Source organism: Centroberyx affinis, unplaced genomic scaffold (genome assembly GCF_046629955.1).
Source record: "Centroberyx affinis isolate AG114_WGS23_722 - 3 ecotype Tasmania unplaced genomic scaffold, CSIRO-AGI_Caff_v1 ptg000779l_1, whole genome shotgun sequence".
In the NCBI taxonomy this organism is placed as follows: domain Eukaryota; kingdom Metazoa; phylum Chordata; class Actinopteri; order Beryciformes; family Berycidae; genus Centroberyx; species Centroberyx affinis.
This window is the reverse complement of record NW_027279387.1, coordinates 230,081-257,273: the sequence shown is the minus strand read 5'-3', so window position 1 is coordinate 257,273 and position 27,193 is coordinate 230,081. Positions and strand designations below refer to the sequence as shown.

Sequence of the window (27,193 nt, the reverse complement as noted above, 5' to 3'; positions counted from 1 at the left end):
TCTGCAACAAGCTAGCTAGAAAAAGATAAGAAAGCCGGAAGTTGGATGATTTTGCCTTCAAAATAAAAGCCTGAAATTTGTCACTTTTGGTAAAGGTCTTCCGACTAGTGATTACACAAACAAAAATCGTATGATGATACTAAATGGAATCACTAGATTTTCCATGTAATAAAACCACAGTCGAAATGTAATACAATTAACACTACACTAGATATAAATGTATTGCATGTCATTTAGTACGGCTTTTATTTTGAATATCATGACCGGAATGCCTCTCTTTCTATTCTGGCTAGCTTGACATTGGTGTTCCTGACAGCTGAGAGCAGGGAGGAGAGGAGAAAATTCGTTGGTAACCTGGAAAGTTCAGTAAACAGACACATTGACACGAAAAAGTACAACAATTATGCGTGAACATGGCTTTGTTGGAACTGTACACCGAGGTAAGAAGAGAACTTGTTTTATCACAATGTCAATAATAATTTTCCCAACGTAAAAATGTTCATGGCAATACTTAAAGCAGCTCAGTCCCATTACAGGATCTCAACTGAGACATATGGAAAGCCCGTCAGGAGTCACAGGACAACTGCAGGGATGTAATGGAGGCTAGACTAAAACTTTATGCTCATCTAACTTTGTGAATAAAGTTTACTCAACTTTTCAAGCTAATGTAACTCTTTATTATATAAATGCATAATATAAATCATGATCAACACTAGACTGATACATGAAATGAGCACTTGGGGTTAAAAGAAAAAAGAAAGTGTGCACACCAACCTTTTTATTTGACACCACATAGTCCACAGCTAAAAATGTCAGGATTTTTCCTTACATCTATAGCATTAAAAGCCACTTTCATAAAATGTATGCAGTTATAAGAATTGGCAAAATGTTAATCTGTCACCCTTGAAAACTGCCCCCTTAGTACAACAGAGTATGGATTCCAGATGCACATCATGTGTGGAAATCAGCCGAGATTATGAGAGACTTTCACATTGGGGATAACGTCCTCGAGCTGCTACTTGAAGATGGCACTGTAAGTAACATGTAAAAAAAAAAAAAATAACTAAAAACCTCAAGACCGTATAGTGGCTTTATGTTGACTTGAACAACTGATCTGACTCTTTTACATAACCTGTTACTTTAAAGGAGCACTACTACTCTGTTGACTCATCAAAACCTCAACTCCCTCCCCTTCGCAACCCTGACATCTTGGTGGGGGAGAACGACCTCACGGCTCTCAGCTACCTCCACGAACCTGCCGTCCTGCACAACCTCAAAGTGCGCTTCGTGGAGTCCAAGATCATCTACACCTACTGTGGTACTACCTACTGTCGAAAGTATTCTTGTGACGTTCAAGCAATGTCTAAGCAGAGAGGTGAAGGTTGTGTGTAGACAGTTCATGCTCTTTGCTCAGGCTGTGCCATTTCCTCATCTTCAGGTATTATACTGGTGGCAGTAAATCCCTACAAACAGCTTCATATCTACGGAGATGCAATCATTCATGCATACTCAGGCCAGAACATGGGAGACATGGACCCGCATATATTTGCAGTGGCTGAAGAGGCTTACAAACAGATGGCCAGGTAAAGTGGATCAATCAGACAATGAATGCTCAGATAAATATAGTTTATTTTGTAGTCATAATCATGTACCATATCCTTTCTTTCCCAGAAACCACAAGAACCAGTCTATTATCGTCAGCGGTGAATCTGGAGCGGGGAAAACAGTGTCGGCTCGATATGCTATGAGGTATTTCGCTGTAGTAAGCAAATCTGGCAGTAAAACTCGAGTGGAAGACAAGGTCCTGGCTTCCAATCCAATAACAGAGGTAGGATTTCACTGGAATAAGAGCATAAAGATGGCAGTGCCTGGAGAATGCCGATGTCTGAACACTATGACGTAGGGCTGGGCGATAATTCAATATTATCGTTTATCGTCTTTCAGTGGAATCATATTGTGATGATATAAAGATATTTTAATATCGTGACACACATTTCTGCTGTCTAAATTGATGATGACAAGCAAATTCTACTTAAAAACTCTCATAAAATTAGGTATGGTGAGAATATTATTTGAATATTTCTGTTTTGTTTGACATCACACCTAACATTACCATTCGGTTCAATGAGATGAACATTAATTTGATTATTAAACGTGATTTTGCATACATGAACCATATCGTGATATATATTGATATCGAGAAAAATCCTTATGATTATCATGATATTGATTTCAACCATATCGCCCAGCCCTACTATGACAATGTTACACCAGTAGGCTGCCATCTTTATGCACCTGATCCATTCATTAAGTCAACTAGTATCTTTGTGATAATTTGTATGTAGACCTAAGAGTCTGAGGTGGCTTTTTGTCAGGCAATAGGAAACGCAAAGACAACCAGGAATGACAACAGCAGTCGATTTGGGAAATACACTGAGATCAGCTTCGACAGGAGGTACCAGATCATCGGGGCGAACATGAGGACGTATCTGCTAGAGAAATCCAGAGTGGTTTTTCAGGTGTGTTTCATATTATGAGAAGATGATGTTGATTGTAGTATTATTGTTGCTGTGTCTTATCCATAATAATGAGATTCTGTTCTTTCCAGGCGGAGAATGAGCGAAATTATCACATATTCTACCAGATGTGTTCCTGTGCTGACCTGCCGGAGTTCAAGCACCTTAGACTGTGTGAGTGTTTGTACTGAGGGTTTATTGTTTAGGTTTGAGGCAGATCTGCTGCTGTTTCACTACACATACACTTAGCACCATAGGCTAAATCGTGTCACGTCAACTTCAGGGTCACACTCTCATTTAATGTGTGCTGATGTTATCTTGTGAGTGGCTAACAAGAACGACTTCATATGTTCCTTTAATCTGCAGTGAGTGCAGATAAGTTTCGTTACACCTGCATGGGTGGGGAGATCAGTATTGAAGGTGTGGATGATAAAAAAGACATGGAGGAGACACGCCGGACCTTCTCACTGCTGGGTAAGTGTCACTTCACCCACTGGACTATAACTTACTGTCAGCGTAACTTTTATATAATTCTGCCTTCCTCTCCCTCTCTCTCCAGGGTTGAAGGAGGACTTTCAGTCAGATGTGTTCAAAGTTTTGGCAGGGATTCTGCATTTGGGAAATGTGGAGATCAGAGGTGGTGGAGGTGACAAATCATCAGTTAGTGTGAGTCTTATTCAAGCCTTCTATTGGCATTTTGTGTGTAAGGTTAGGTCTTGAACAATGACCTGATTAAATACAAACCTTATTTCTATGTCTTCCAGTCCAGTGATCCACATCTGGCAGCTTTCTGTGAGCTGCTGGGTGTGAGTGCGGAGGGCTTGGTGCGTTGGCTGTGCCATCGCAGGATCGTTCTGGTGGCAGAGACGGTGGTGAAGCCGATGCCCAAGAAGCGGGCAGTAAATGCCAGAGACGCCCTGGCCAAGCAGATCTATGCCCATCTGTTTGACTTTGTTATTCACAAGATCAACGCAGCACTACAAGTCCCAGGAAAGCAACACGCTTTCATAGGTGTTCTGGACATTTATGGGTAAATTAGATACAATGCTTTTCTCTTCTGCTATTTGTTGTTGTTATACTTTACTGTTCTGTCTCATTACCATGTTTGACCTGAATGTGATGTTTTGTCCTCAGCTTTGAAACATTTGACATCAACAGCTTTGAACAGTTTTGTATCAACTATGCAAATGAAAAACTTCAGCAACAGTTTAACTTGGTATGCAACACCAACTTCCCACATTGTTGCCAAACACACCATATGCCCCTGTATCAGCTTATGGGGGGTTAAATTATTCTCTTGTATTATTTTGAATCAGCATGTGTTCAAGCTGGAGCAAGAGGAATACATGAAAGAGGACATTCCCTGGACGCTGATAGATTTCTATGACAATCAGCCTGTCATTGACCTCATTGAAGCTAAGATGGGGATCCTTGACTTGCTTGATGAAGAATGTTTGGTAAGATCCACTGCACATAGTTTGGACTTTTACAATTTGTCTTTATGAGTGCTATGCCTCCTTTAATTTTATTCTCTCACTTTGCAGTTTCCTCAGGGCACGGATCAAAACTGGCTGCAGAAGCTGTACAACTACCTGCATGCCAACCCCTTGTTTGAGAAGCCCAGGTTATCAAATGAGGCTTTTGTGATTCAGCACTTTGCAGACAAGGTGCAGTCTGAGGTCCTTTGGAGAGCCATTGCCTGCACAACGTGGCACAAGGATCCTTGAAATTTCTAAAACAATAATTCCTTTGGTTTCCTGGCAAATTCCTTTTTTGTTCCCATGTTGAAATACAGACTGTTTCCTCCACAGGTAGAATACCAGTGCAAAGGTTTTCTTGAGAAGAACAGAGATGCTCTCTATGAGGAACTGGTTGAAATTATACGAGTCAGCAAGGTATTCTCAGGCCCCACTTTATCTTAGCATTGAATATTTCAGTAACAGTAATTAATAGTAGGTAATACAATTAAAATTGTATCGTAAAAAGCCTCATGCAGCATTGTTTTTCTCATTTTTACACATTTCCCCCTGCCTGCAATTGTTATCAGTTTCCTCTCCTGGCCAACTTTTTCCAAGAGGAGGAGCAAAGCGCTCCAACTGGCAAAAGCTTCAAAGTGAAAGCTGCCAGGCCGGCAGTGAAACCAGCCAATAAGCAGCTCAGGACCTCTGTTGGAGATAAGGTGAAAATGTTTACTCTGTCTGCTCGCTGGAGATTGAACTCCTGAGTTACCTCCTGAGTATTTTTTGTATAGGGTGTAACTAAGTTTGTATTCTGGATTTTGACTGCTTTTATCCTTTCTCATGAAATTTGCGGGTCTTACCGTAGTTCCGCAGCTCCCTCTACTTACTGATGGAAACGCTCAACGCCACGACCCCTCACTATGTGCGCTGCATTAAGCCCAACGATGAAAAGCTCCCATTTGAGTGAGTACTAATGAAACTGTGATTGACATGATCCACCTGGATCCAATGCATGTGTTTATGCTTTTGTTTTAACTGAGTGTTTTATCCGTCTTTTGAGATATGACTCCAGGAGGGTCGTGCAGCAGCTGCGAGCCTGTGGAGTCCTTGAAACGATTCACATCAGCGCACAGAGTTACCCCTCCAGGTGCTCCCTCCTGTCATTAGATCACAAACTACAATACTCTCAGCTACATGCACTCATGTTGCTAACATGCTTTTCTTTTTCAGGTGGACATACATTGAGTTTTACAGCCGGTACAGTATCCTCATGACCCATCAGGAGGTTGGCCTCAATGACAAGAAACAGACCTGCAAGACGGTGCTGCAGAGGTTGATTCAGGTTAGTTCTTTTTTTATTATTTACTTCTTAATACAACACTGTCATGCGTTAAACACTGAACTGCATCCTTGTGTGTTACTTTGGCTCGACCTCCAGGACTCCAACCAGTACAAATTCGGTCGGACGAAGATCTTCTTCCGAGCCGGCCAGGTGGCTTATCTAGAGAAGCTGCGTCTGGACCGACTCCGAGGAGCCTGCGTGACGATCCAGAAGCACGTCCGAGGCTGGAGCCAGAGGAGAAAGTACCGACGCATGAGGGAGGCGGCCATCGTCCTCCAACAGTACATCCGTGGAAAGAGGCAAATCCGGTGAGAGGCGTCACCACTCACAAATAGTTTTGTTGTCCAGCGTCATCTCTTGTCTATCTATTAGGATTCGGACGCAACATTTCTATGTTCTGTTTGAACTCCTCTAGTAAAACAGTGAGTGCTGCAACACTCAAGCGGGGCTGGGCAGCACTGGTGATCCAGAGATACTGGAAAGGATACCGCATGAGACAGATCTACCAGCTAGTTCGACTGGCCTCCATCACCATCCAGGCCTTCACACGAGGATGCATCGCCCGCAAACGATACAAAAAGGTCTGCAGCTGAGTGATTCCTGATTAATCACTTGTATTCAAAATAAAGTTTAGTATGTTATTAGTAAGTTATTATGGCCTGCTATCTCTCTGTTACCTCTCAGATGGTGGAAGAGAACAAAGTCTTGGTTCTACAGAAGTATACCAGGGCGTGGCTGGCTCGACGGCGGTTTCAGACAATGCGTCGCTTGGTGCTTAATGTTCAGCTCTCTTACCGGGTCCAACAGCTCCGAAAGAAGATTGAAGAGCAGGTAAGGGTGTTCCCAAAGGTATTTCAGCTGAGTCTTGTGTGCAGAAGAGGTATGTATATGAACCCCTGTAACCCTACAGAACAAAGAGAACCGTGGGTTGGTGGAAAGACTGACAAGCCTGGCCAACTCCCATTCTCAAGGCCTGGACAGGCTGCAGGGTCTGGAGGCTCGGCTGGAGAAGTCAGCCAGCGAGAAGGCGTCTTTGGAGGCAAGAGAGAAGAAAGCGAAAGAAGATACTAGTCTGGTCAGTATTACATTTAATGCTTACAATTCAATATAGTATTGTGCTTGTCTTGGCAGCCTTTTGTCTGCTGATGAAGTAGAATATATGAGCTTTTTGCAAAAACATGCTATTTTTGACTCTCACTCAAGGCAATTACCCAGCTTCAAAAGGAGAAGGATACATTAACCCTTGACAAGCAGAACTTGGAGAAAAAGTTTGATGCCTCCACCAAAGAGGCTAAAGGTAATACATGTCAAGATTCTTACTTGTACCAGCCTTAGTCTTAATGATAATATGTACTGAATTTGTGATGGATTTTACACTCTTACAGATAGCTTTGATCAAATAAAGAGAAGTCTTCAGGAAGAGAAAGAAAATGAAGCAAGACTTAGAAAGTAAGTAATTTAAATATGCAGTGTACTTTGTCATTGAGCAAATATTTATCAGCCAAAAGTAAATTTGTGCACAGCGTGTATATTCAATTAGATAGCTGACGAGATGATTCTTGTCAGAATTGCAGAGAACAACATTGAGATCCAGAGACAGGACCATGAAAAAGAGGTGGAAGCGCTGGAGGAGGAGATCAGGAGACTGAAAGAGGAGCGGGTCGGTCTACAGTGGCACATTGAGGAGGGCGGCCAGGTCAACTCGGACCTACAGGAGCAGGTCGTCCAGCTCACCAAGCATGTCAAGGCCATCCCCGAGCTCCGGAAAGATCTCCACAACCTGCAGACTCAGAGGAACAACATGGACAGGAAGATGAAGGAGCAATCAGGACAAGCAAAAGGTATACTGTGTAATGTGTGTTCCTCACTTGTTGTCATCTCAGTTATGAATGTGAGCCAACTGCATGGCGATGGATAAATTGAGACTGTGCTTTGCTAATGACCCATTAACTCTTTCTCTGTAGCTAAAATGAACGAGATTACAAGACAACTTCTTGGTGGTGTGGTTGAAGAGGAGGTTCTCTCAGGGTATTCCAGCTATTTAGGTGTAATGAATTTCACACTTAGTCGTTCCACATGTCATTAAAGCATTTGTTATCTCGCTCCTTGTTTTTCTGAAGGTTAACTCCAGATGACTCTGATATCTGTGAAGTTGAAGATTTGCTGACTGCTTTTGATGGCCTGCACAAAGCTACCAGGTCTCATTTACTAGTCATGCCATAGCGCTCTGTATTGACCCACTTATTCCCAATTATGACCAGCATTACACCTAGCCATCCACTTTAAAGTCAGTGGTGTCTAATCATGTACCTGTGTGAAAACCTGCATACACTTGACACTCTACGGCACATGATTGGCCACTACTTGACATGAATGGTTCCACCTTTGACGGCAGAGTACTCGAAAACCACCAGAGGGAGCAAAAGGAAAGCTATGAGAGCCAGGTGGAGGGCTTGAAACTGAAAGTGGATCACCTGCAGAATGAGAACAACCAGTTAAAAAACCTGTTCCAGGAGAAGAGTAATATGAATGACAGCATTCGCCAGGAGGTGTCCAGGCTCACCAGTGAAAACTCAGTACGTGTACAACATGATAGCTACTGCTTTCTTGATTCCATCTGTGAATTCATAGCTGTGATGGATATGGTGCCGAATATACTTTCCTTTATTTGATGTGATCCACAGGCTATACCTGAGCTAAAACTGCAGGTTTCAGAGCTGCAAAGACAGAAGCAAGAGCTGGAGGTCCATGTAGGGGAGCAGACCAGAGAGTTAGCAGGTAGGTTTAACAAAATCTTGCTCTATTCTTGATACAACCTCTGGATATTTTTGTCCAACAGTTGTTCACTATGTACCTCTTATGTAGTGAATTTTACTGTGCTTCTGTGTGTTTGTCATCCACTTCATCTGAAAGACAAAACAGAGGAGATTACTAACGTTCTTCAAAAGAAGGTTGAAGAAGAGAGCTCACAACGCAGGTACAGTGCTCAGATTCCTGGTCCACTTGTTGATAAAGCGATGGTCAGACCTGAGTCATCCTGATTAGTGTTTCTGTGTAGGCACTTTGAGCAGCAAGCTGAAGAGTTGGAGGAGGAGGGGAGGGAGCTGCTAGGAAGAGTGGAGGAGCTGGAGGAGGAGAATGAACACCTGAAGAGACAACACCTGACGGAGAGCGAGGCCAAGACCAGACTGAACCAAGAGGCTTCACGGTTAACTGCCGAGAATATGGTGTGTTTGTGTGTGTGTGTATGTGTGTGTATGGAAGAGGTAGAGGGGTGCAGTGCAGTTGTGTGCATGTACAGTACAAGGTTATGTGTGTATGAACAACAGTAACAAATTGTTTTTCTTCCAGGACTTTGAAGAGCAGCTTGATAAGAAGGACAGACTGATAAAGAAACTCCAGAATCAAATAAAGAGCCTTGAAACGTCACAGAAAGGTAGCACTGTGGCCTGTTCATGTGCATTGTCAACTGAATATGAATTCTCCATTTCTCTCAGAACTTTATTATTTCTCCTACAGCCAAACAAACCCCTGCGACCACTATTCCCAAGGATTACCTTGGCATGTTGGAATACAAGAGAGAGGACGAATCCAGGCTCATTCAAAACATCATTCTGGGTACTTTTTCCATTGTACTATTTCCATTGTACTAGTATAGTGACCTTTCCATGGCCCTTGTGGAGTTTAAATGTTCTCCCTGTGTTTGTGTGGGTTTCCTCCGCATTCCTCACACATTCCAAAGACATGCAAGTCAGGTGGATTGGAGACTCTAAATTTCCCATATTTATGAATGTGAGTGTGGGTGACTGTCTGTCTATTGTGTGATGGACTGACAACCGGTCCAGAGTGCCTCCTTGCCTTCCACCCAATGGATTAAGCAGATAGAGAAAGTAATGAATGAATTTTCACAATCTGCCTACAGAGCTGAAGCCCAAAGGTGTGGTGGTCAACATGATCCCTGGGCTGCCGGCGAACCTCCTCTTCATGTGCGTCCGTCACGCTGACTACCTGAACGATGGAGCCAAACTCAAGTCTCTTATGAATGCTACCATCAGCGCTGTCAAAAAGGTCATCATGGTGAGGCTTCTGTTCGTATTTATCTCTCTTGCAGATTTACCAAATGGAGAATAAATAGTCAACAACAAGCTATTATTGATAACCATGTCTAGGATTATGTGCTTAGCATGTTGGCACCGTTTAGTTTTAGTTTGCTTTAGTTCTTTTATTTTCACATATTGTGATTTTGATATGATAATGATAAAATGCACATAGAAGACTAAAATGTACAGATTAGACAGATGAGGGTAAAAAACAAGGGGCTAATAAAATGTCTCTCCTCAAAGGAATGAAAGCAAAACACAACTGTTCTATGTTTTTCTGTTCAAGGAACACCAAAAAGACTTTGAGGTGCTGTCGTTCTGGCTCTCCAACACATATCACCTGCTCAACTGTCTGAAGCAGTACAGTGGGGAGGAGGTACAGCTTTACGTACCAATAGTGACACTATTCTGATCCTCGTCTGTCGATTATGACAATTAACAGACATTCTTTTGTTTTGCTTGTCTGTCGAAGGAGTTCATGAAACAAAACACGCCTCGCCAGAGTAAGAACTGCTTGCAGAATTTTGATTTGTCCGAACACAGACAGATTCTCAGCGACTTGGCCATCCGCATCTATCACCTGTTCATCACCGTCATGGAAAAGACCCTCACACCCACGATCGGTATTTTACAAATATACAGTACATTAGTGTTACATGATCAACATGCAGGTGTCGATGGTGGGCAACTGTTATAAGATATATGAATATACCTTTTTATTTTCTTGACTAACAGTGCCTGGTATGTTGGAGCATGAGAGTTTACAGGGGATCTCTAGCATGAAGCCCACGGGCTTCAGGAAGCGTTCCAGCAGTATCTATGAGGACTCTGAGACCTACACCATCTCCTCCATCCTCCAGCAGCTCAGTCTCTTCCACTCCACCATGAGCCAGCATGGTATGGAGCAGGGCCTCATCAGACAGGCTGTCAAACAACTCTTCTTCCTCGTGGGTGCCACCACCCTCAACAACATGATGCTCCGCAAAGACATGTGTTCCTGCAGGAAGGGCATGCAGATCAGGTGTGTGTGTGTGTTTGTGTCTGTGGTGTTTGAATAAAAGAGTATTTTGGGGAAACAAAAAGCTTGATTCCATAGCTGCTGTGTTTCTTTAGATGTAACATCAGCTACCTGGATGAGTGGCTGAAGGAGAAGGAACTGCAGAGCTCTAATGCCATAGACACTCTGAGGCCGTTGTCCCAGGCTGCCTGGCTGCTGCAGGTCAACAAGTCGACTGATGACGATGCCAAGGAGATCATTGAAACATGCACTGAACTCAACCCTGTTCAGGTACTTTATCCAGCGGTGCACCATGCACTTTTAGCTTCAGCTTCAAAATATTTTATGCAAAACAAAACCTAATCACATTTATATTTGTAGATTGTGAAGATTTTGAATTCCTACACACCCATTGATGATTTTGAGAAAAGGGTGCCATCTTCATTTGTCCGCAAAGTTCAGGTGAGCTGCTGTGTATTCTCTTTTTTTTTTTTGTAGTGGAGCTTCCTAACTTGCAGTGTAATATGTGGAACAAAATTGCCATTTGCCATACTTCATTTTTCTCAATATGCCAACGTTCTCTTGGTTTCAGTCATTACTACAAGACCGTGAAGGGTCGACGCAGCTGATGCTGGACACACAGTATCGTTTCCAGGTCACGTTTCCCTTCTGCCCGTCCTCACAGGCTCTGGAGCTGCTTCAGGTCCCCAGCAGCCTCCATCTGGGCTTCCTGACCAGGATCTGATGATCTAATGACAACCTTTGACTCCTCATGCTTGATTCATAGTACATTTGCATATGGCTATAGATTTTTTAAAATGTAAATATGTAAACATTTTTAATAAACAATATAACAGACATTATGTAAGATGTAAGAATAGTTTGCTTCAGAGTGGACTTTATAAAATGAAACAGTATTTCAATTCACTCACTGAAATCAACCATAACAGCACAAGAACGAGCTAAAATGTATACTTTAATATATTTCTTAAAACATCTATTTAATGTTCAAACATTTGTGTACAATGATTTATTTCTTTTAAATAAATTATTTTACGTGCCAAAATGCCCCATTTGTATTATTTATCTAGCCTACTCCATTTTTACATTACAGATAGACAAACAATGGAGTATTTTCCTTGTTGCCAGTATGGAAATGCTTCATTTAGTGCTCAGTTGGTGTAAATGTGCTGCTGAGGATGCGGGCTGTGTGAAGCAGCATCACCGGGATCCGGATCCTCCCCTGGAAACTGGAGGAGCATCTTCTCTCCCTCTGACGTCATGACAGCAGCATCAGCTGTGAGCTCTGCTTTAAGCCTTTTCGCTGCCGATCGCTGCTTGGAGAAAGGAAATATATGAGATTCCCTCTTATCCCTGAAATGGCGACACAGGAGGTTCAACCAAACGAGACTCTTGCCAATCTCAAAACCGAGTCGGAGACGCTGAAGACGAAGCTCGAGGAGGAAAGAGCAAAGCTGCACGATGTCGAGCGTGAGTGTTGAAAATGGAGAGGCCTTGAATCACCTCTGCGTTGATAGTATGATGGGACAAATACATTAAAATATAAAATCATAACCTAACGTATTTGTAGCGGTAGCTCAGAGATTTCCATTTACAGAGACGTGAACTGCTCTAAATGTAATATTGACTTGTAGACCAGATGCGATAGGCGACTTAAGCTCAGGTTGTTTATTTGCCTCCCCTTTTATAATGTTGCTATCCGAATTTTGTCCATTTAATGCTATTATCCAATAATTTTTCAGCAATAAGTATCCCACTGGAATGGTAGAGATGTCCAATAAAACGCAATGAAAACTATAAATATTTCTTATTATAATGCATCATGTTTTATAAAATGCTTATAGCCTACACGCTATTTGGAGACAGATTAAAAAAAGATTAATTCAATATATTCCACCATTTAGCGTAGGCCTACTCTAGTTTAATCCTCACCACCATAATTACTAGTCAAGGGGTGTGCAGACAGCAGTCTAACATTGCATTGGTGTGTGTGTGTGTGTGTGTGTGTTTAGTACATCAGGTGGCGGAGAAGGTGGAGGGGCTGGGCCAGTTTGTGATGAAGACCCGGAGAACGCTGAAGGGACACGGCAACAAAGTTCTCTGCATGGACTGGTGTAAGGACAAGCGGAGGATCGTGAGCTCCTCACAGGTCAGAGATGCTCCAGTTTGTCTCTGTGCTTCTGGGACTAATTTCCCCCCTTTGCAGCTAATAATAGATGCAAGCTGATGTTGTTGCAAATGTAGGTTATGTGTGTTTATATCTGTGTCTAATGATGTTGTGTCCCAATCTGTTCTTCCAGGATGGAAAAGTAATTGTATGGGATGCTTTCACTACCAACAAGGTATCTAACAGCCTAAATCCTGCACACCGCATTCATTCTCGTTGCACCTAATGAATTAGATCTGTGTTCGTGTGTTGGTTCTGTTGTTTTCATGCATATGCGTTGTCTTTTGATGTTCATTAGGAGCACGCTGTGACAATGCCTTGCACCTGGGTGATGGCCTGTGCCTACGCCCCCTCCGGCTGTGCAGTGGCTTGTGGGTGAGTGTCTCTACCTCATCTCCCGAACACATATTTGCTGTTGTCCTTGTAACTCCAGTCTTGTTGATTTCCATGTTTTGATTTCAGATGAAAGATTACATGCTCTTCTATGAATTAGCCTGCATGATTCTTTATGGATTGAGAAAATTCTACCACCCTCTGTCTTATGAAACCCTCTAAAATCCCTATTGGATAAACTCAGAAATGCCTGGTGGTCAAGCTGAAAACAAGGCTGGTTTTCTTAGTTCCTGAAAAGCTGACATTTGGAGATTTTCACTGGACAATATGATATATGATCTATCTGGTTGTGTGGTTTCTAGTCAGCTGGCTCTGTATTCTCCCAAAGGGGCCTGGACAACAAATGCTCTGTGTATCCTCTGTCTCTGGACAAGAATGAGAACTTGGCTGCGAAGAAGAAGTCAGTTGCCATGCACACAAACTACTTGTCTGCCTGTAGCTTCACTAACTCAGATATGCAGGTGAGACTGTCCATCACACACAGCACACACCCATCAACTGAGTAGTTTATGAACATGCAATTAAAATGGCAGTGTAGAAACAAAATCCACTAAACTCTTCGTTTTAAGCCCAGTGGATTTTGTTTCCATTTTTCGATGTTACGACATGTTTCATATTTCCTATCTGTTTTTATTAATGCTTTAGGAAACTGCAAACATGGCTGCTTCTCTGTTCAGGGTCATCAATCATTTTCTCTCTCATTAGTAAGCGGAAATCACTGCCTTTCATTTTGCCGGGGAAGGATCTTCCCTAGTTTGTTAATAATTCACAACAGTCAATTGCTCCTCTTTTCATGTCACCGGTCACATGATCTTTCCACAGCAAACTCAACCCATTTATAGCAGTCTTAGCCTATGTTGACCTTTACTGAACCTCCAAACAATATACGTTTCTACTTGCTCTTCATCCATCGCTTGTGTTACAGATCCTGACGTCCAGCGGGGATGGAACATGTGCATTATGGGATGTAGAGAGTGGGCAGCTGTTGCAGAGTTTCCATGGACACGCAGCGGACGTGCTCTGTCTGGACCTGGCCCCGTCTGAGACTGGAAACACATTTGTTTCAGGGGTGAGCACACTTCCTGCTTAGCTTTAACCGTTGCCTGTCATTATTCCAACTCAACAAAATTATTAAATTATTATTATTAAATGTGTTTTGTTATTGCAGGGCTGTGATAAGAAAGCCAATGTATGGGACATGCGCTCAGGACAGTGCATTCAGTCCTTTGAAACTCATGAATCAGACATCAATAGTGTCCGGTAAGTGACTCCATACATCCATATTTTAGTTATGATGTGTGATATTAGTGTACAAATAAGCATGTCTATTTAGTTGACTTATCATTAAATGAGGAAAAATGCTAATCTTTCTCATCTGCTGCTCAAGAGACTAATTTGGCGTTGTTCCTAAATGTGGCTCTGTCCGTTTCTCTTCGGCAATAGGTATTATCCCAGTGGAGATGCATTTGCATCCGGCTCAGATGATGCCACAGTAAGTAATCAGCTATTATTTATTGAGTTTCTCTTAAGCTATTAGTGGCACTGGAGCGGTTCCTGCTGTTTACCACACAAAGTGCTATTGACAGCATATTCAAAACTCCCTGGAAAATTCAAACATTAAACTTTGTGTTTGTTACAGTGCCGTCTGTACGACCTGAGGGCAGACAGAGAAGTGGCTATTTATTCCAAAGAGAGCATCATATTTGGTGTCTCCAGTGTTGATTTCTCTCTCAGTGGTAAGACAAATACAAATTTCCCCTCCAATATTATTCTCTTTTCAGCATTTATTTAGCGACTCAGTTCATTTGCTCCTGAGTTTGAAATGACTGCTTTTACACGTTAGAGCCACACTGTTAAAAAAGCACTTGTGTTTTTCAGGCCGGCTACTGTTTGGTGGCTACAACGACTACACCATAAATGTCTGGGATGTTCTCAAGGGAACTCGGGTGTCTATTCTGTTCGGACACGAGAACCGTGTCAGTACGCTGCGCGTTTCCCCAGACGGGACGGCCTTCTGCTCAGGTTCCTGGGACCACACTCTTCGGGTAAGAGAAGTCTGTCATTATTCTCTGTTCTGAAGACTTAAAAAACGTGTTGTGATTTTTGTGATCTTGTTAATGACTCTCTGTTCCTTAATTCCAGATCTGGGCTTAAGGATGACGATCCAGAAGATTCAAGGGTAGACAGACCAAGTCGAAGAGACACAGATGTTTCAGTTTGCTTGAGTACAATCATAGAGATAGAGGATCAGATTCAGTTGTACATATCGCATAACAACGGCATTGTATATACTCCAGTCTCACAGTCAGGGTAGACTTACATGTTTCAGGCAGTAATTAAACCAAATGGCACACTTGTATTACAACATGTTTGAAAGAAAATTGCACACAAGTATTTATGATGACAGTTTGCAATGTAAAAATGCATATTGCAGACAATAACATAGGTAGTGAATAGCATCAATCTAGGATAGAGGTGAAACAATAAAGTGATGTATGTGCCCACAGAAAGGACATTCGTGTACGTATGTTTAATTTTCCACCCCCTTCCCCCCGCAAGGAAAATAGGCCTATTCCATTCTCGAAAGCAACTCACCTGGCAATATTATTCTGTGGTGTAGGAGACAAAATTTACAGGAAAACATAAAATGTATGATGTTGCATTTCCGTCCGTATAATCTTAAATTTTGTTTTATCTCTCATCTCTATTTGTTCCCAGCTGTGGAAACCACTTATTGCTTGATGTGCACATTCTGTCACTTCAGATACCCTGACCCTATGGTACCCGACTAGATGAATAACTAAATACTAAATAATATGTGGAAAGATGTTTTGAATTCTTAGAATGTACTCCTTTTCATGCAATTGTCTGATGGCTGTAATTTCATATTTATTGTAATTATTTTGTTGTAGTTTACTGTACATACCAGTTATATGAGGGACTGTTTATCAAAATATCACAAACATAAAAAACTGAGTTTTGAATATCACTGTTGTGTTTAGTTATTGCTGTTGTTTTTCCTCTTCCTTACCTTTATTATGTCTTTTTTTTCCCGCAAAATTTTACCAATTCTTTCAACCATGTTTTGGGGGGAAAAAAGGCTTAAAAAATATTTGTCAGAGAGGGTAGGCCTACAGCTGAATACAGCAAGTAAAACCAGTAGCTGCTGTTTGTTTTCATTGAAGGAAACAAATAAAGTTTTTGCAAATACACGCGGAAGTGACATCATCAACGAACCAGTCTGCTGAATCAAAACAATGGCCGACTGGCAAGCTAATATTCCAAGACTTGAGATATTTTTAAGCGCTTGACAGTAAATATTCGCTATTTTTTTTAAGAACGCGTCAGTGCTATGGGTAAATGATTTAACCGCTGTATTTTACAAGAAAGAAGCCAGCAGTCGAGTCTGCTTTTCGGCGCCACAATGAGCGATGTTGTCGAGAAAACCCTGACAGCTCTGCCGAGTCTGCTGTCTCTAGACTCACAGCCTGGGTCTGGAAAACTATCCTCCACTTCTAAATTAGGAAACCTCATCAGAGGCATCACTGAATTAACGTCCAAACATGTGAGTCTGTCCATCTGAGCGGTACGAGAAGTAAACTGAACCTCATTAGGTTGTTGCTGATGCACTAGCTTGCTAAGCTGACTAAGCTAATGTGGTCAACAGCAAGCAGAGCGAGTCAGTTCAGACGTTAGAAGGCATTTATTCGCATATAACATTTGCCCACAAGGGTTTTCATTTATCTTATTGCCTTTACTTGTATTTCTGCTGTTAAGGAGGAAGAGAAACTTATTCAACGTGAACTGTCCTCTATCAAAGAACAGGTGTCTTCCCCCAACACCTCCATGGTAAGATTTTCCCATTTTAGTCTTGCTCTAGAGACTGTCAGGTCCAGTGATGCCTGAAAGTGCTGATATCTGGACTGAGGTGTTTCATCACATGCTGAATTTATATCTGTACTTCCTTGTGTCATCATCTAATCCAGAGGCAGATGAAGGAGCTCATGGTGAGAGCTATCTACTGTGAAATGCTGGGTTATGAAGCATCTTTCAGCTATATTCATGCCATCAAACTGGCTCAACAAGGCACTGTTCTGGAGAAGAGAGTCGGTATGTTGTTTTCTAATCAATTTGTCAATCTTCATCCCCATCCAGCTATAACAATGAAACGATCCCATTGTATCCTACACTGCACAAAAATGAATTTGTTTGGTTTAATTAGTGATTATGTCTTTCTGATTTCCAGGTTACCTAGCTGTGTCTTTGTTTTTGAATGAAAGTCATGAGCTGCTGCTTCTCCTTGTGAACACTGTATTGAAGGTTAGTGTTGTACATATTTGCCATCTTGCGTTCAAGCAAGGATCTGAATTACCTGAATATCCCCAAGGGGATCAATAAAGTGCTATCTTATCTTATCTTAAAGATAACAAATGTGTATATATGTATATTTTGTGTTTACAGGATCTTCAGAGCACAAACCTTATTGAAGTGTGCATGGCTCTGACTGTTGTCAGTCAAGTGTTCCCCAAAGATATGATACCTGCAATCCTTCCACTGGTGGAGGAGAAACTCAATCACCCAAAGTAAGGGTTAGAGCTGTATGATAATGTATTTTATTTTATTGTCTTTTTCCCCCCCTCAAATGCTGTGCCTTTCCAGTTTGAATTACTTGTCTATGTGTTCATGCCTATTTATTCATACGGTTACCCTAATCCTAAACATGAAAAATGTGCTCAAATATCATAATTTAATGGTATTTCTTGTAACTTATTTATAGGGAAATCATCAGACGGAAAGCAGTTCTGGCGCTGTACAAATTCTACCTAATAGCACCTAATCAAGTTCAGCACATCCACAACAAGTTTCGGAAAGCTCTGTGCGACAAGGATCCTGGTGTTATGACCGCTTCACTACACATCTACTTACAGATGATCAAGGTCCTTAATTTTACCGTCTTCCACTATTATTTTCCAAGTTCAGGCTTCGCTACAATGGCGACCGGTTCTTTGTGAAAACTTACTGTTGTAGTGCATCAGCTCTGATATCTTGATTTGAGCTTTGTTGCAGAGCAGAAGCCACTGTTATCCACTCATGTCACACATTTCCCTTACCTTACAGGAGAATCCAGAAGGTTATAAGGACCTGACAGCAAGTTTTGTAACCATATTGAAGCAAGTGGTGGGAGGGAAGCTGCCCATGGATTTTAACTACCACAGTGTTCCTGCTCCCTGGCTTCAAATCCAGCTGCTCAGAATACTGTCCTTACTAGGGAAAAACGACCAGAGGTAATTATTAGCTATTCTATCCATTGATGAGCTGATTGCCTATGGTACCATGCAGTTACTAGCGCTCTATATTTGCCTTATTCCAAGTAGATTTTCTGAGTCTATTCCTTGTTGACAGTACAAGTGAGATGATGTATGAAGTCCTTGATGAGTCTTTACGAAGAGCAGAGATGAACCATAACATCACTTATGGTATGTCACATCTGTTATACAGTTTCTGGTAAATTCAGTTCTGTTAAACATTTAAGTACTCATTTCTACCATTTTTTTTTTATAAATCTTCCTTTTTTCCAGCAATATTATATGAGTGTGTGAAATCCATATACACAATTCATCCCAAAGCTGATCTTTTGGAAAAAGCTGCAAAGTGTATCGGCAACTTTGTTCTTTCACCGAAAATTAATCTCAAATATCTAGGTAAGATCCAAATAAAACTTGATCCAATTGAAGCCACTTTTTCTCCAATCACTATTTCAGGTATTTACTGTAGTAAAACTATTAATTTGGTGTTATTGCAGGCTTGAAGGCCCTCACCTACGTGGTCCAGCAGGATGCTAATCTTGCCCTGCAGCATCAGATGACCATTATAGAGTGTCTTGATCACTCCGACCTCATCATCAAGCGTGAGGTGAGGCGGGTACAGCTGCAGTTTGGGTTTTGTTGTCATTACAACACTGACTTGTAGATTCACTGCATCACGGGACTTTCTGTATTTCCCTTGTAGACGCTGGAGTTGCTCTTCCGGATCACCAACGGCCAGAATGTTGCAGTCATTGTCGAGAAGATGCTGGAGTTTCTCCGCCTCAGTACAGATGACTACACTACTATTGACCTGGTGGGGAAGGTGGCAGAACTGGCAGAAAAATATCCTTTTATGATTTTGGTCATTGAACCTGTGAATCATGCTATAAAAAAGATGCAGCACTCAGTGTTTCCATTACAATCAATTAGCTCTTGTGGCCTCAGTAGACGAGTATATTTTTTATTTGTGAAGTTAAGATAACATATGCTGTTGTATTTTGTTGTATTAGACTTTGGGTTTTCCCATTTATTACTTGGTTTTTGTTCCTATGAACCAAAATACATATGCGCCGGACAATGAATGGTTCATTGAGACCATGAACACGGTGTTTTCACTGGGCGGAGACATGATGCAGCCCGACATCCCAAACAGTTTCCTTAAACTGCTGTCAGAAGGTGAGAAAACCACATGCTCAGCTTCTTCTGTATTGATCCTGTGTTCTAATATTATATTAGTTGAGTTCAGTTCTTTGATACTGATATTGAATTCTTAAATTCTTTATTTCTTATTGGTCCAGGCTTTGACAACGTGGAGGAGGACCGGCAGTTGAGGCTGTTTGCTGTTGATTCATATGTGTCTCTACTGCAAGGAGAGCCTGCCAAACTGCCTCAGCGCTTCCTACAAGTCATCAGCTGGGTGAGCACTGCTGGCTTTATTTGAATATAGTTTGTATAATGCTTATATAATAATAATTATAATAATAAAACCAAAGTTTACAAAGTGCTTTCTAGGAACATATGACAACAAGAATAGTACAATGTATAAGGAGGAGAGAAAAAAAGCAACTCCATTCAAATGAAAATTGGTTAGAAAAAATAAGACAAAAACATAAGAAACAACACAAGATTAAAAGTTGGCAAATCAAAAACAGTTACATAAAAGTCAATAAAATGTTTTTTAAGATATGTTTTAAAAAAGTATACAAAATTAGTTGGCCTGAGTTCCTCAAAGAGGTCAGTCCATAGTTTAGAGAAGGCAAAAGTACAGTCAGTCACAAGTCTGTCTGTCTGTCTGTCTGTCAGTTTGAGACTGTCGGACAATCAGAATTTCCCTGTCAGACGATCTCAGGCGGCACCCAGGCTCATAGGGATTGAAGAAGTCTGCAGTGAGGCTAGCGGCCAGACTTAACTTAAACCTGATCAGTAAAATCGTAAGATCAATTTGATATCTAACAGGTGGAGAGATGTTAAAATCCTAGCTGCTGTATTGTGAATGATCTGGAGACATGAGAGTGAGTTTTGACAAGAATGACTTATTCTTAGGCAAGAATAGAGGGAGTTGCAGTGGTGTAAACAAGATCAGATACAAAGCATGAATAACCTTCTCTAAATTTGGTGGATAAAAACAACTTGATTGTTGATCTGTTTCTCTGTTGTTAGAAGCGAGACAGTACTATCTTCAGAAAGTCAAGTGACCATCAAACATCACTCCTGTGTTTCTCACTCCACCTTAATGAGATTCACCACATAGTATTTCAAGCACACTACAGTTTTGTCCCTTCTCTGCTCTGCACAGGTTCTAGGTGAATACTCTCATTTGAGGGACGGACTGGAACCGGCCACAGTGCTGAGACTCCTGGCCAAGCTGTTGGACATGAAGCGCACCAGCAGTGAAACCAAGAGCTGGGTCCTAATGGCCATGACCAAGATCAGCGAGGGTCCTGCCTGTGTGTGTGTGGCCCAGGAGGTTTCTGAAAGATACAGCGGGTCCCTGGACACAGTGCTGAGACAGAGGGTCCAGGAGCTGCAGCACCTCAGCCAAGGCTCAGAGCTTCGGGCCAGGGTGCTGCCTCGAAACGCCGGCCTGGAGCCCCTGGAGGTGAGGCACAGCTAGGGCTACACTGTTAATTATGTATAATTGTATATTGTGATTTTGTGATTTTATGTGGTTTCCAAATAATAATCATAGAAAATCAGCATATAATATAGGATAGAATGTCAGCTACAGTTGAAAATAGTCAAGATATCTGTATAAAATGTCAAAAGTACAGGAAATAATTTTCTGCATCAACCAAATAATTCCTAGTATTTGTTTCAACATGCTTGGAGTAACCTGATGGGTTGGTTTACCACATTCGGATAATTCAGACAGCGTCAGATAAACTGACAACCACTGAAGAATATGCAAAACTAACAAATACTTAATCATTGTATTGTCCTATGTGGCAAACCAAACCCATCTGGCACCAAAGAAGCCTGAAAATCTGGTCAATAGTTCATGATAGTATTTCCTTGATCCCAAGATTACGACTCCTTCATTTCAAAATGTTCAGTTCTTTTCATCCTTAGTAAAGGACAAGTTGAAACTTGTAGTGGTAATTTGCTTAAATTGCTTAGGCGGAAGTTCACTTGGCATCATGTTATTTGCCAGGTGGATTCTTCTCTGTCTTTTTTGGATGGATTTGTGTCTGAGGCGTTGGCTGCTGGCGCTGCTCCTTACAAGCCTCCCCATCAGCGTCAAGAGGAGCTAGCTCAAGCAAAAGGTAAAACACATATTCAGTCTGTGGCTGTGCCAGATTTGGTTGCATGTTCACTGCCTTGTTCTGATATGTTCTGACTGTGTGGTTTCCTTCAGCTCTGAGCCTGGAGCCATACGGCCTGTCCCTGCCTATCAGCATTTCCTCCTGCAGCATTGCAGACAGACAGTCTCCTACACTGTTATCCGTGAGCTCAGGTCTATCAGGCAACAGCACTGATCCCTCACGCAGTGGAGGGTATGTGGACACAACATGAAGACTCCTAGTCTAACAAATTGGGATATCACCGGCATAATTATGCTGCATGTTTTTTGGTTGATTACCTATCGATTGATATTATCTTATGAACTCAAATGGTGATATGCCATTGTTGTTTTTTTAGCACTGCAACTCTGAAGCTGGATGGAGTGAAGAGGGTGTGGGGGAGGGAGGGCTATCTGGCCCAGAAGGAATCTCTGGAGGAGAGTGCCCAAGTTGAGGTTCCCAGTCCCCTGCGGTCACCCAGCCAGCAGGAGGGGGCTGATAGCACCCGCAGCCAGAGTCCCACTCCGACGCCCACTCCCGAGCCCGAACAAGAGAAACAGCAGCTGGCCTCATCGCTTTTTGTCGGCCTGGGCTCCCAAAGCTCTGTGTGTCTGGTGAGTCTTCTAAATGGCTCATCTGTATCTGCTTGAAATGAATACTGCAACAATTATGTCTTGTTACAACTTGAAGTTTGCTTTCTAACAGATGGGAAAGTCAGAGCCGACGCCCCAGCGATTCAGAAGAAAAGCCAAAGGTCAGGGCTCGTCCTCGGCTGCCAGCGAGCAATTATCTAAATCTACTCATAGCACTGTGGATAACTTGCTGTGTAACAACCTACTGGACTCAACTGTCACCTCAGAACTGGCTGTTGCCACACCCAAACAGACCTCCCAGCTCCCTCAGGGCCTCACGACTACTAATGGCACCTGTGATGTAGAAGGGGATTTACTTGAGGGGACAGTTACGGGAAGCGGTCCGTCTCTCATTGAGAATAACGGTATGGTAGCTGTTGATCCGGCTGCACACAAAGACCCAGACAAACCCAAGGACTTATGCCTCAGCTCCCATCTGCCTGCTGAGCTGTCGGGGCTGTCCCGCTCAGAAATCACCCCTCTCTGCTCCAACCAAAGCCTGGATCTCTCAGCCTGTCATGTGCAGAAAGAGGATGCCTTATTGCTCATCATTTTCATTGCCAACTCCTCTGACTCTGCCGTTCAACAGATGCTACTACAGATAGACTCAGGAGAGCTTGAGGTAATTTAGAGAGCATCAGTAAAAAGAACTTTTGTAGGCTTTTGTAATATTTCGACTTATGAAGAAAATTCAAGTTGCGCACTCTTCTCTTTTCTTTTAGTTTTGTGTGTTATTTTATTATTTATTATTTATTATTTGGGTTAAATAAAGCTTGAAACTAAAAGAAAAAAGACAAGTGTGCGACTTGAATCTTCTTTATAAGTGGTAATTTACCAAGCAGAAAATGATTAATGAACTTTGATGTTATCCTCATCAGTCTTTCATATTAAAGGAGGGTTTTTGCTGTTTTTCTTTCAGGTATCCTGTGTGTCTGACAGTCCAGTGGAGGAGGTGCGATGCCACAGTGTAGCAGTGTGCCAGTATTCCCTGATCATGAAGAGGCCCTCGGCTCACGTGGAAGTGACTGGGACGGTTTCCTACCAGTTGCCTGTTGGGGAACCACAGACAATGCAGTTCTCATACAGACTCTCCCTAACCAACTTCATCAGGTACACTATTTTCCACCATCTTAATTTAATTACATACGGCCTTGTGGACTCAAAGTGTATTGGTTGCTTACTTTTGTCTCTCATCTCTCCTGTTGCTGTGTTGGAGCAGACCTCTGACTGTGTCCACAGAGGAGTATGGAGCAATGTGGCTGGCATTCTCCCACGATACAAAGCAGAACCTGACACTCTTAAACGATGGCCCAGATCCTCTTACAGCCACTCTAAATGTACTGAGGAAGAAACTTCAGCTTCATGTCGTGGACATCATAGGTGAACAGACGTTTATTTTCCTCTCTGAATTGAAATCTCAGTTCAATAGCCAATGATTTCATATTTAATGTATATGATAATCAGTGTTGTGGGTGACATGTTACTTGGCAATGTGTTGGAGTACTCAGATTACTTTTTAGTGGTAACCAGTAACTTAACATGTTTGTTTTTCAGTTCTCTACGTGTGTTATTAGTTTGTTTCATTTTTGTTAGCGCAAATTTAAAAAAAAAAAGTAGAAAAACGTCAAAATCCTGCAGCATTTCATGCAGGCATGCTGCTAATTGAAAAAAAAAAAAAATCCAAGCATGCTTGATATAAATGAGATTTACTGTTATAAAAACAGAGCAGAAGTTATGTATTGCATTTTAAAACAATGATCAAAACACAGTTGGCAGCACAAGCCATATTCCTATGGCTTTGTTTTTTGGAAGTGGATAACACAAAAGTACTCTAACCAGTTACTTTTAATGAAGAGTAACCAGTAACATAAATAGTTACTTTTTAAGGTAAGTAACAAAATAAAGTAACCAATTACTTTTAGAAGTAACTGGTAATAACATGAAGAATGCACATTTTAAAATTGATAATACGTATGTACAAGGACCAAAGGTTTATGACATATAGGTTGATATGTGTTCATTGTAAGCAACAAATGCACACCTACATGTATTTTACACTCATATTAAGTGACCTGTATCATTTTCCCTGTAGGGCTGGAGGGGATCGTAGCTTGCCGGCTCCTCCAGGGGCAGCCATGTCTGATGCACTGCCGTATCCATGCCGGCGCCCTGGCTGTGTGGTTGCGCTCTCCGGTCGCTGACCTGCCCGACTGCCTGCTGTACCACTGTCAGATGGCTTTACAGGAGCACTGACCCCTCACTACCACTCCTCCACTGAAGCTGAGGGGCAACTAGACACCTAGACCCTCAACAGCTAGAGAGGAAGGTACACAAGTTTGGCCTGACTGCAATGACTTAAAGGAATACAGTGCAAAGCACCGGATGTTGTGCATCCTCATCCTCATAGTACACTGTTTACCATTTGGTTGTCTCTTCCACTATATGTTACTTAGAAGGTTCCGGTTTTATGTCCATGAATGATATTTATTGCTTTTAAACAGGTGAATTGGTAGATTACATTACAGATTCTCGAAAGTCATCGCTGGTAATAACCTCAGGGGAAAGTGAATGTGTGTTGAACTCTTCAGTGGATGTCTGGTGTTTCAAAATAGAACTAACAAACACAAGCATGTCTTAAAATGATGAGCGGGCTCCACAATGACTTGAAAACTTAAATGGGTGAAGTAAACAATTATGATATATTTTTGATCTGAAAGGGGAATATATTTTTCCTGTGCCCCACGTCTGTATGCTGTAGCAAGAGAGATTTTGTCCTGCTTTCTAATTTGTAACTTCATTAGAGAATGAATTGGAAAAGATGGCTGTACCATAATCAAGATGGTTTTCTAGGCATGTGGCTACATTTTCTGGTTTAGAGCTTTCAATACTAAGAAGCCCGTTTGGATGCAAATGTTCAGACAAACATTATTTATCATTATCAATTAGCAAGATTGGTCTCCCATTAACTGCCCACTAAGTAACTAACTCTAAACTTTACATTTGTATGCTTACAGATTAGAGTTTTGGTTCTCTTCATGTTCAGCAAAACTGTATGAACCATAAATTCTTACACTGATTTGTATTTCCATTTAAGATCTTTTGCTGCTTAGCTTTGCTTGTGATAAGCACCGGGAAGATAGTAGCATCAGCTCAAAGTGACTCAAAGTTAATCACAGTGATTCTGTACCAAATCAAAGGTTTCATCACTTCTAGTGTGCATTTGGCTGAAGTATGATCAGGAAAATTTAAGCGGCTGTACCTGTCAATGAAGCAGACTTACATTTACAGACTTGAGTAAGCTGCCTTTCAAAGGAGTACCTGTTAGTCTCACTGCTAACGTGTCAGTGCAGTGAAAAGGGATTCACACCCCTGTTTGTCCAAAGCATACGTAATGTTCAAGTTAACCTTGGAGTGCAGCAGTTAAACTCATTACTCTAAGGTCTTTGATGAGATTGACTATTGAGCTAGCTTGTCTTAAGTACAGCAGTGACAGTGTTATCAAGGTCTCATTTGGCATTGTCCATGTTGTCCATTTCTAATTATGCTGAGGAATGGTGGGAGTTTTCATTTTCCTCCATTTTTTGCAGACGCTGCATTCAATGTAACATGATTATCTATGCACTCATATTTTCGGTTAGTAAGTTCACAGCGAGAGGTGGATTCTAGTGGTCTTTGATTATTATATTTTTGTATCAATGCAGTATTTCAAACATATTTATTGGATTTATATTCTTACAAAATATTTTATATTAATTTCAACTGAAGAAAACAAAAATCATTCATTGTGCTTCATGTACTGTTTCATTGCCCTGTGCCAGATTTAGTCTGCAGTTTGTAGGACTTGTCTCACTCTGTATTATTTAATCCAACTTGAAAGGAACGTTTACCTGTGTGCTGGATTTGAAGCACAGTTTGAAACTAAAGACCTGTCTAAAACACAAATTTAACCCAACGCCTTATGTTCTAATGCCAAGGTGGCGTGTTTGATTTGTGCCTGTGGTACAGATAAAATAGTTGTTTTTTAGAGTGCCTGTCATTCCATTCTGCTAACTTATGAATAAATTTGACACATGCAAACTAACTTACTTTTGACTGACTGACCTTTCATTCAATAGAGGCTGCTACAGTATATAGGCCTGTAATAGCTATGGAACAGATGTGTTGGACTTGAGGCAAAGGGAGAGGATGTGACAATAAAGACTTCATGATGTCCCCCCCCCCACCCCGAGTTCTAGTCTACATTTATTATTTGGAACTAAAGAATGTAATGGAACTAAAGATTTCTATTGTTTATTGAATGAATTTAATCATTGCTGCTTGTTTCATACATACACCAAATGTACAAAATATAAAGGGCATCTTACTGATATTGAGTTGCAGCCCCTTTTGCACAATCCACGTCAGTTGTCTCAAAGCTTAAAAATCTTTCTCTAACTCATCTGTTGCTCTTTATCTACATCTCCTTCTTGGTGATTGGTATAGATTTAATAATGGAAATCAATAAGGGATAATGGCTGGATTCACCTCATCAGAGTGCTTCATGAAAAGAGCAAGTGTCCCTAATATTTTCTACATTCAGTGTGTACTGAAATTATAACATGCCTTTTACATCTAGCTCACACTACATACTATACTGTACCAGTACTTTGACAATATTTCATACAGGTAACTGCCAAGGCGAAGGAAACACGTCCGTAAATAAGCAATGCAACATATATTTAAGAAGTGGCTCTGTGTTTTTTTGTGGTGCATGTCTTAGCACGCATATGGTCCCATTCTTCCCCTTAGATGGTAAACCATTGTGCTGACGGAAGCAGTCTGGCCCACATGACAATGTCCCCATGCACCGGGTTGAATTGTGTGTTAAACATGAACACAATGAAAGCCATATTGCTGCCTCAAACCAGCCCACTGAGCAATTTTACGTTGATTAGACGATTAAAACACGTCTAAATGGCCCATAGCCGTCTAGGCTAAA

At 41.5% G+C, this 27,193-nt stretch overlaps 3 protein-coding genes across 3 annotated transcripts; all 3 read left to right on the top strand.

Moving 5' to 3' along the window:
* The first annotated feature begins 315 nt into the window (after positions 1–315).
* On the top strand, positions 316–11,465 carry myo5c (myosin VC). Its single transcript, XM_071520196.1, has 40 exons — positions 316–440; positions 923–1,033; positions 1,147–1,318; positions 1,439–1,583; positions 1,672–1,828; positions 2,376–2,519; positions 2,609–2,690; positions 2,883–2,990; positions 3,076–3,182; positions 3,281–3,546; positions 3,651–3,732; positions 3,833–3,973; positions 4,061–4,183; positions 4,328–4,411; positions 4,564–4,695; positions 4,842–4,939; positions 5,037–5,123; positions 5,207–5,318; positions 5,415–5,626; positions 5,734–5,899; positions 6,003–6,149; positions 6,229–6,393; positions 6,522–6,615; positions 6,704–6,767; positions 6,885–7,159; positions 7,283–7,346; positions 7,439–7,516; positions 7,714–7,894; positions 8,003–8,096; positions 8,232–8,295; positions 8,377–8,545; positions 8,670–8,754; positions 8,838–8,936; positions 9,241–9,395; positions 9,705–9,794; positions 9,891–10,041; positions 10,154–10,439; positions 10,532–10,706; positions 10,797–10,877; positions 11,008–11,465. Exons 1-40 carry the CDS (start codon positions 414–416, stop codon positions 11,158–11,160), a joined length of 5,226 nt encoding a protein of 1,741 aa, XP_071376297.1. The 5' UTR covers positions 316–413; the 3' UTR covers positions 11,161–11,465.
* Positions 11,466–11,770: 305 nt separating this feature from the next.
* gnb5a (guanine nucleotide binding protein (G protein), beta 5a) lies at positions 11,771–15,150 on the top strand. The gene is made up of 11 exons (XM_071520203.1): positions 11,771–11,906; positions 12,449–12,585; positions 12,737–12,778; positions 12,902–12,978; positions 13,325–13,457; positions 13,922–14,065; positions 14,165–14,256; positions 14,440–14,488; positions 14,636–14,732; positions 14,875–15,041; positions 15,139–15,150. Exons 1-11 carry the CDS (start codon positions 11,771–11,773, stop codon positions 15,148–15,150), a joined length of 1,086 nt encoding a protein of 361 aa, XP_071376304.1.
* Positions 15,151–16,257: 1,107 nt separating this feature from the next.
* ap4e1 (adaptor related protein complex 4 subunit epsilon 1) lies at positions 16,258–26,296 on the top strand. Its single transcript, XM_071520193.1, has 21 exons — positions 16,258–16,561; positions 16,774–16,845; positions 16,983–17,106; positions 17,243–17,316; positions 17,458–17,579; positions 17,774–17,933; positions 18,115–18,281; positions 18,400–18,473; positions 18,576–18,698; positions 18,800–18,909; positions 19,006–19,145; positions 19,366–19,478; positions 19,601–19,719; positions 20,599–20,901; positions 21,454–21,565; positions 21,658–21,796; positions 21,942–22,197; positions 22,289–22,837; positions 23,135–23,325; positions 23,435–23,595; positions 24,308–26,296. Exons 1-21 carry the CDS (start codon positions 16,421–16,423, stop codon positions 24,466–24,468), a joined length of 3,411 nt encoding a protein of 1,136 aa, XP_071376294.1. The 5' UTR covers positions 16,258–16,420; the 3' UTR covers positions 24,469–26,296.
* Positions 26,297–27,193: the final 897 nt, after the last annotated feature.